Genomic DNA, 9823 nt, shown 5'->3' with positions numbered 1-9823 from the left:
TCTCTCATTCCTACATATAGGAGACAGTACTATTCTGGGGGAGGATGTCTGGCTGGTTGACCACGATCATATAGGAAAAAGAGAAGGGAAAGGGAGAAACTAACATTTATTAAATTTATTTGGGGAGATAAGACACATATATGAAAAGTTGATTGACAAAACACAATACAGGATATGATGTTGACCAAATGAATAGAACTATAAAGTTTGTGCCATAGGAACTTAAAGGAAAGTGATTTCTGTAGGCTGGGCTCATCAGGAAAGGCTTTACAGAGAGGGTAGAATTTGAGTGTTAAAGATTAGATAGCATTTGGATTGGTGGCAAGGAATGAAGAGGCAGAAGGTACAAGGAATGTCACAAATAATCAGGAGACTTCAAGCTAAGTGATGAAGAAAGTAACCTGGCTCCAAAAAAGTTTGAATGGTAAGGGACTGGATAGGAACTCCTTGAAGTTAGAGACTTCATAACCTTCATTTCATTGTTTTCTGCATCCCTAGCAAAGTAAAGTTACATATAGATGATTGTTTGAATCCAAGGGTACAACTAACATTTGTTGAATGACTATTATATGCCAGGTGATTTACAGGCACTGTCATTTAAGAGTCATAATCACTTTGTAAGTTGTAAATATTAAATTACCCCCATTTTATAGATGAGTAAACTCAAGCACAGAGAATCCCAAAGTCACACAGCCAGTCAGTGACAGAATCTGGCTCCAAAATCCAAACCCTTAACCACTGTACCACCCAGTGTCTCTCCTTTGATCCTACTTACTTTTCAATTTGTAGACATTTTTAAGGTCCATTTAAAAGAAAACTTCTCAGTTCCTGTGCCTCTTTCATCAGAAATAGAATGATGGAAAAACATGGATAATACTCTGGCATGAGGATCATTTCCCAGCTCTGCCACTGGGCTCAGTGTATGACTTTTGGAAAGTCCCTTCTGTTCTCTGGAACTCAGTTTCAATTCCTCGATCTCTAAGCTATCTTCAGCTCTAAGGTGTGATGTTCTATGATCACATTTGATACTGAGGAGTCAGAAATCAAGCTGAATAATCACAACTTTATATCTTTCACCAAATGGCTCTTTTCCTTTTTGGAAGATATTGATATATTTTAGCATCCACTGTAAGCTTACATTTATTAATATACTTTCCGTATCCTGGAACCAAATTTCTTTCTTCAAATATCCTCTCTAGGTACACCAGTTGCTCCCTCTTATAACCTCCACCCAGCATTTTGACCACCAAGCTATAAACAACCTATTCTCACACTTGTCATTTGCCTTTACTCAAGAATAATAATCCTAGGTCTCATCACTGAAAGCATGAAACATAATATACTGAGTTAGGGAGGGGCTACTCTTTTGAGCACCTAGGCATTTTTCAAGAGACTTGTTCCTCCTGTTTCTAGATAAGAAGGGAATGGCCAGGCCCTCAGCTCCTGGAAAACTTAACTTATGCAGTAATATCATGGATATTCATTTTACTGCTTTACCTGCATTGTCCAACCCTGAGCCCTGAATTGGTTCATGTTCCTGAAATATTCCAGGTCTCCTCCAATCAATCAGTTCAATTCAGAAAGTATTTCCTGAAGGTATGCCTCAGACAAGGTATTGTGGAGGGATATAAAGGTAAATAAAACACGGCCTCTGCCCTCAAGGAATTTGCAGTTGTACAGAAGGATAGGAAAAGCACACAAGTCTAACACAAGATTTAATGTGTTCATTGCTATAAAAGTGATGTTAGCAATTACATACCTAGGTAAGCTTAGCCCTGTGCTAAGTACTGTGTGGTACACATGGTAAGTGTGTGATTGTCAGTGATGCTTAAACAATATCGATATCAATATCAGTGTATCAATAAAGGAGGTAAGTGTATGTGCTATAGTGGTGAAAGTTTTGAGGAAGAAATAGGACTTCAGCTAGATGTTATTAGGATGGGTAACATCTAGGTAGATGCTAGGAAGAAAGAAATGGCATTCTATGTAAGAAGTGTGACTTGAATGTGGTAAGAACACTAAGGAGGCCATCCATTCCTATGTACTGGGTGGGCATTGTGGGTTGTGAGCAGTAATATTAGAGAAGTAAGATGGCCACATGGTAGAGGGTTTTGTAGTTTTGCTACAGTAGGGAATAGATATTAATTTTATGATCTTGAGTGATATTAATATAATGAAAGATAAATTTTAGAAAAGTTACTCAGGTAGTAGCATGCAGGATATATTGAAATTTGCAGAGACAGGAACCAGAAAAAGCAATAAATAGTTGAGCATGTGTCACAATGGCTTCCAGAGGGGTGTGACACTAGAAATGGAGAAGAAGGATTAAAGCCAGGAGACATTTTAAATAACTGGAAACAGTCCCAGTGAGTAGAGAGATCTGGGAGTCATTCATATAGAGATGGTGTTTAAACCCATGAATGGTGTAGAAGATAATAAAGAGAGAGAATAAAGCTAGGGAAAGGAGATAAAATATAAAATTTGGCATCACCTAAGCAATGTTGACATGCATTCATGTGGACAAGGAAATAAATGGAAAAGAGAAAGTCAGAGGGTAAAAGATAAAACCTAAAGGACACTCATAATTCAGGAAAGAGCATTACAAAAATACTGTGAATGAGAGAGTATTGCCCTGGTTTTACAGATGAAAAAGTTGAAGCTGAGGAGGTAAAGTCACTTATGTAAGGCAATAAAGCAGTCATAACTCAACCTAAGTTCTTCAAGATTCCACATTATGTCCATTTCCCTATTCTTTCCAATCTCTGAGAACCAATGGCTACAAAGCAGTGTACATATACTGTTATGGTCACTTCCCATAGTATCAAAGGTTTATGTAGGAATATAAGATTTTAAAGGAAGGGAGGAGAGCTAGGAGGATGAGACAGGAAGAAAAACAGTGCTGAGCCAGCATACACTAAGACTAAAATGACATCATTCTTGGTTCAAGTAAACATTTATTCAATAATGGTAAAAATCACTACAGCATAGGCAATAAGAGCAGGTGGGGGTAGTGAAAGCAGTATAGGTGCAGATGGTAGAAGGAGAAAGTAAATTGTTTTCCTAAATTCTGCATTTGTCGTCTGTTATGCAGAGCCTGATTTTTTTGAAGTATCTGCATTCTTTCATTTAGTCCTCACCTGGCGATGACTCTACCTTTGCCATTTTAGCTTAATCTCCTCTGGGAGTGAAACTATGAAGGAAGTTGATAATCGAGTTTTTCAGCTCAAGTTTCAATGTCTGCAAGGCTAATTTTAATTCAAATAATTGCTAGGGGGAAGTGTTCTGTGCCAAATACAAGTGTGGATTGCAATGGTAAAGAGTAAAAGAAACCCATTCAGCAGAATACTAAAAGCCAATTTCTGAAAAGGTGCACTACCAAACCATACCTACAAAGTTCTGAAACAGCCAACCGTCAGAAGGAAACAACAAGGCAAATAGTGCATTGAAGTTCCAGAATTGTCTTTTACACTTATCAATTGCTTTCTTGGTAGAAATGTATAGGTAAGATGAGATGTATGCTCAAGCACTTGCTCCCTCTTTTTCTCTTTTGAGGTGTTTGACAAACATAAGTAATTCTCTGTATGTCCTTCACTGAAGAGCTGGGCCAATACAACTGCTTTTTGTTCAGACTTAAGGGCAAGAATACCCTAGGCCCAGGATTCCAAACAAGACAGAATGTTGTGCCCACTATGATTCCAAAGACAGGAATTCTAAGAGCCACATTTTACTTTTCCACTCTTCCTGGAAGAAAGCAGACTTGTCTCTGGAGTGTGCCTGGTTAACTCAGTGGCATGAGAAGTTGTCAGCCTGCTGTGGCAAGGGTAACCCGCCCTGGCTGGCCTCTATCTTCTGGGATCCAGACCTCACACTTATGGGAGCACTCTGAACAGCACATCAATTTCATAAAGGAGAATGTCCTAAGCAGAAACTATAAGGGACAACCACTGTCAACTTTCTTTTTTATCTCAAAGTGCCAAGTACATTATTATGCAAGGAATATAAAGAAAGTGATTATCTGTACATTAAGTAAGCTGATTCAGAGTGTACTTTGCTCCTCAAAAGGCTGGGTGTTGAAAACAAGAACATTTGTACCATAAATGATGTTGCTTGTTGATTCCAAAGCCTCTTATTTTCTGGATACTTCATTCCTTTTTAGAAACACACCAACACCTAAAGTACTATAACAGCTATCTCAATTATGTCCAGTGGAATAACAAGACAGGGTAATTTTGTGAGTAGCAAGACCCAAAACATTCTATTAAAGCCAAATGATGTTGAGCTGTCATCACAGCTATTTAAGTCAAATACCAGCCACTATTATAGATCAGATAATGCTGACAAATAAAATAATCTTAGTTCATAGTACAGCAGGCTGACAACTCTTGAAATGTGAATGCTTGGACTGGTTACAAATGCTTCAGTATATAGCACATCAGTCTTTAGATATTTGTGGATGTCCGCTGCCTCCAGGGATTGACCGAGAAAGAAACATGCCAATAAATGAATACCCACCCATACAAGAGTAAGGGACATTTGTTTACTTCACTTTTCAACCTTACAGATTATCCAGAAGGATCATCATCTCTTGCTGTGGAAACGGAAACATAGCAGTTTTCACATTTCCTGCATCTCTCAAACAGGTCAGTATTCTGAGGGAGGCACATAGAGTACCACCTGGACTGCTAAGAGGCAGTCTGGGGAGCAGAACTGGAAAAGGAGTAAGTTATCACCCTGGCAAACAAGATGTTGAATTCTTCCCTCTTATATTATTCACGTAAGCAGAAGTTCTATACATAATTCCCCTGTGTATTGTACTGAAAAAGACTCCCTTACTCCCTGTAAACTCACACTATTCACTTTGGCTAAAAGACCCCAGGGTATCCAGGAACAGCCATACATCTCATTTCGGTTATTTACTTTAATACTATGAATTATAAACCTTGTCCTAGTGAATTTCAGGTCTCGGAAATGAAAAAGATTACAAATAGTTTCTTTTTGCCTGACTCCATTATGTCAGTTAATAACCTACTCTTACCCACTAACAGGCAAAAAGCACCATCCCTACACTCCAACTCTCCCGAAATGCTACTAGTTTGTTCATCAGTGGCAGGCAGCCTTACACATGGGATTCTCTTTGGCCTGGTGAAAAGCTAAAAAGCCTTCTCTTTGAAACATTGACAGGTAAATAAACCCAATGTAATTCAGTATTAAAAGGAAAACTTTAGTAATAAAAATACCATGGAGCTTGAAACTCTGATCTGATAAGCCTTCCAATTCTATTCCCATGAAAAAGCTGGCAGTTATTCAGGAGCCTATCAATCTGTGGGCTCTCAGGTCTTCACTTCTTTACCTTACAGAACCCTGCTGTGCACCAGTATAGGTACTATATAAGACCTTCTATATGGCAGTCACTTTGCTATGTACTTTACATATGTTATCTCATTTAATCCTCACATCAACTCTGTCAGGTGAATGTTACTATTCCCATTTTACTTATGAGAAAACTGAAGTCCAGAGAAGTTAAACCACCTATCTAGCTAGTAAGTGGATAACCTAAGATTGCAACACAGGTCTGTCTGACCTCAGATCATGCCCTTTCCACTATGGCACTACATTTAAAAACCTGACTTGGGATATCTACTGCACCTTCACTTATAATCAAAGGTTTAAAAGAGGGAAGAATTAAATCTGTCTTCTTATCCAAAGCCCTGATGAAATGTGTGACACTTGTATGGTACTAGAACCTAGATTTCATATATACATGGTGCTTATCTCTCTCATTTTCTTATTTTAGCATTTTACTATGGGTATTCTTTGAAATGTCAACAGAAGTTAAAGGGGAAAAAGTTACCTGGTGAAATAAATTTAGGAAACCCTGTATCAAAATTAGAGAGTTATCTTTAGCATAGGAATTATGCAAATAAGTTTTGTGACTCTTCAAGAGGGGGGTATAGTAGCCCTCTGAAATTATTTGACTGAATTTATTTTCTTGTGTGCAGATCATGGAACTTTGTCTTTAGTGCAGTACTTCTCAAGACTTAAAATATGCTAAGGAATTTTGTGAATCCCCTAAAGTGGAATAAGTTTTTTCCAAACTTATATGACCATGTAACCCTTTTTTTTTTCAGAATATCTTGGGTAAATATTAAACCATAAAATATATAGATATATATTTTTTAGATTTCATTTTATTTTTTTAACATCTTTATTGGAGTATAATTGCTTTACATTGTTATATTAGTTTCTGCTGTATAACAATGTGAATCAGCTATACGTATGCATATATCCCCATATCCCCTCCCTCTGGCGTCTCCCTCCCACCCTCCCTATCCCACCCCTCTAGGTGGTCACAAAGCACCGAGCTGATCTCCCTCTGTTATGGGGCTGCTTCCCACTAGCTATCTATTTTACATTTGGTAGTGTATATATGTCCATGCCACTCTCTTACTTCGTCCCAGCTTACCCTTCCCCTTCCCCGTGTCCTCAAGTCCATTTTCTACATCTGTGTCTTTATTCCTGTCCTGCTGCTAGGTTTTTCAGAATCTTTTTTTTTTAGATTCCATATACATGTGTTAGCATACGGTATTTGTTTTTCTCTTTCTGACTTACTTCACTCTGTATGACAGACTCTAGGTCCATCCACCTCACTACAAGTAACTCAATTTCATTTCTTTTAACGGCTGAGTAATATTCCATTGTATATATGTGCCACATCTACTTTATCCATTCATCTGTGGATGTACACTTAGGTTGCTTCCATGTCCTGGCTATTGTAAATAGAGCTGCAATGAACATTGTGGTACATGACTCTTTTTGAATTATGGTTTTCTCAGGGTATATGCCCAATCCAAAAATGGGCAGAAGACCTAAATAGACATTTCTCCAAAGAAGATACACAGATTGCCAACAAACACATGAAAGGCTGCTCAACATCACTAATCATTAGAGAAACGCAAATCAAAACTACAATGAGGTATCACCTCCCACCAGTTAGAATGGGCATCATCAGAAAATCTACAAACAACAAATGCTGCAGAGGGTGTAGAGAAAAGGGAACCCTCTTGCACTGTTGGTGGGAATGAAAATTGATACAACCACTATGGAGAACAGTATGGAGGTTCCTTAAAAAACTAAAAATAGAGCTATCATATGACCCAGCATAAAATATATTTTTGATATGATTCCCTAGGTAAGCAAAATTGCCTTTAAGCAATGGTTTTCCCAGGACACTCTGTTCAAATAAATTAACGGATTAATTTTGTGGGAATAACAGAGTCATGTTGTAATAATAATAGAAAAGTATTTGGGAACACAGGAGGGAAGAATGGGGCAATCATTTCAACATTTAACAAGATATGAAGAATTTTTTAATGTATATAATTACTACAGTAATGTTTGTAAAAGCCCCAAACACAAAACAACTTGAATGTCTATCAACATGAGAATGGTTGAATAAGTTATGTATGTCTATAGACTGGCTGAATGGATACAAAAACAATACCCGTATATATGCTGTATGTGTCTCTAGGTCTGAAGAGACCCACTTCAGACCTAGGGACATGTACAGACTGAAAGTGAGGGGCTGGAAAAAGATATTCCATGCAAATGCAAATCAAAAGAAAGCTGGGGGGTAGCAATTCTCTCATCAGACAAAATAGACTTTAAAATAAAGACTATTGGGGCTTCCCTGGTGGCGCAGTGGTTGAGAATCCGCCTGGCAATGCAGGGGACGCGGGTTCGATCCCTGGTCTGGGAGGATCCCACATGCCGCGGAGCAACTGGGCCCGTGAGCCACAATTACTGAGCCTGCGCATCTGGAGCCTGTGCTCCGCAACAAGAGAGGCCGTGACAGTGAGAGGCCCGCGCACCACGATGAAAAGTCGCCCCCGCTCGCTGCAACTGGAGAGAGCCCTCGCACAGAAACAAAGACCCAACACAGCCAAAAATAAATAAATAAATAAATTTACAATAAAGACTATTACAAGAGACAAAGAAGGACACTACATAATGATCAAGGGATCAATCCAAGAAGAAGATATAACAATTGTAATTATTTATGCACCAAGCATAGGAGCACCTCAATACATAAGGCAAATGCTAACAACCATAAAAGGGGATCATTGCAACAAAAAGAATAAAATGCCTAGGAATAAACCTACCTAAGGAGACAAAAGACCTGTATGCAGAAAACTATAAGACACTGATGAAAGAAGTTAAAGGTGATACAAGCAGATGGAGAAATATACCATGTTCTTGGATTGGAAGAATCAACATTGTGAAAATGACTCTACTACCCAAAGCAATCTACAGATTCAGTGCAATCCCTATCAAACTACCAATGGCATTTTTCACAGAACTAGAACAAAAAATTTCACAATTTGTATGGAAACACAAAAGACCCCAAATAGCCAAAGCAATCTTGAGAAAGAAAAACAGAGCTGGAGGAATCAGGCTCCCTGACTTCAGACTATACTACAAAGCTACAGTAATCAAGACAGTATGCTACTGGCACAAAAACACAAATATAGATCCATGGAACAGGACAGAAAGCCCAGAGATAAACCCACGCACATATGGTCCCCTTATTTTTGATAAAGGAGGCAAGAATATACAATGTAGAAAAGACAGCCTCTTCAATTAGTGGTGCTGGGAAAACTGGAAATCTACATGTAAAAGAATGAAATTAGAACACTCCCTAACACCATACACAAAAATAAACTCAAAATAGATTAAAGACCTAAATGTAAGGCCAGACACTATCAAACTCTTAGAGGAAAACATAGGCAGAACAGTCTATGACATACATCACAGCAAGATCCTTTTTGACCCACCTCCTAGAGAAATGGAAATAAAAACAAAAATAAACAAATGGGACCTAATGAAACTTAAAAGCTTTTGCACAGCAAAGGAAACCATAAACAAGATGAAAAGACAAGCCTCAGAATGGGAGAAAATATTTGCAAACGAAGCAACTGACAAAGGATTAATCTCCAAAATATACAGGCAGCTCATGCAGCTCAATATCAAAAAAACAAACAACCCAATCCAAAGATGCGCAGAAGACCTAAATAGACATTTCTCCAAAGAAGATATACAGGTTGCCAACAAACACATGAAAGGATGCTCAACATCAATAATCATTAGAGAAATGCAAATCAAAACTACAATGAGGTATTACCTCACACCAGTGAGAATGGTCATCATAAAAAAATCTACAAACAATAAATGCTGGAGAGGGCGTGGAGAAAAGGGAACTCTCCTATACTGTTTGTGGGAATGTAAGTTGATACAGCCACTATGGAGAACAGTATGGAGGTTCCTTAAAAAACTAAAAATAGAACTACCATATGACCCAGCAATCCCACTACTAGGCATATACCCTGAGAAAACCGTAACTCAAAAAGAGTCATGTACCACAATGTTCATTGCAGCACTATTTACAATAGCCAGGACACGGAAGCAACCTAAGTGTCCATCAACAGATGAATGGATAAAGAAGATGTGGCACATATATACAGTGGAATATTACTCAGCCATAGAAAGAAATGAAATTGAGTTATTTGTAGTGAGGTGGATGGAGTTAGAGTCTGTCATACAGAGTGAAGTAAGTCAGAAAGAGAAAAACAAATACCATATGCTAGCACATATATATGGGATCTAAACAAAAAAATGGTTCTGAAGAACCTAGCGGCAGGACAGGAATAAAGGCGCAGATGTAGAGAATGGACTTAAGGACCTGGGGAGGGGGAAGGGTAAGCTGGGATGAAGTTAGAGAGTGGCATGGACATATATACACTACCAAATGTAAAATAGATAGCTAGTG

At 38.3% G+C, this 9823-nt stretch overlaps 1 protein-coding gene across 3 annotated transcripts in view; it reads left to right on the top strand.

The window, feature by feature from the left end:
• Window positions 1-9823, top strand: part of ZDHHC15 (zDHHC palmitoyltransferase 15) — a 130273-nt gene that overhangs the window by 100697 nt on the left and 19753 nt on the right. For 2 of the 3 annotated variants that reach the window (XM_082447435.1, XM_082447436.1), the window contains one exon: window positions 4562-4640. In XM_082447435.1, the coding sequence (XP_082303561.1) occupies window positions 4562-4640 (79 nt within the window). Of the gene's footprint in view, window positions 1-4561; window positions 9810-9823 lie in introns of those variants that run through there. The other variant, XM_082447434.1, reaches the window with a different exon arrangement.

Source organism: Balaenoptera physalus (genome assembly GCF_965194825.1).
Source record: "Balaenoptera physalus genome assembly, chromosome: X".
NCBI classification, from domain to species: Eukaryota; Metazoa; Chordata; class Mammalia; order Artiodactyla; family Balaenopteridae; genus Balaenoptera; species Balaenoptera physalus.
Note: the sequence above shows the minus strand (reverse complement) of the source record. Positions and strands in the feature narration are given on the sequence as shown.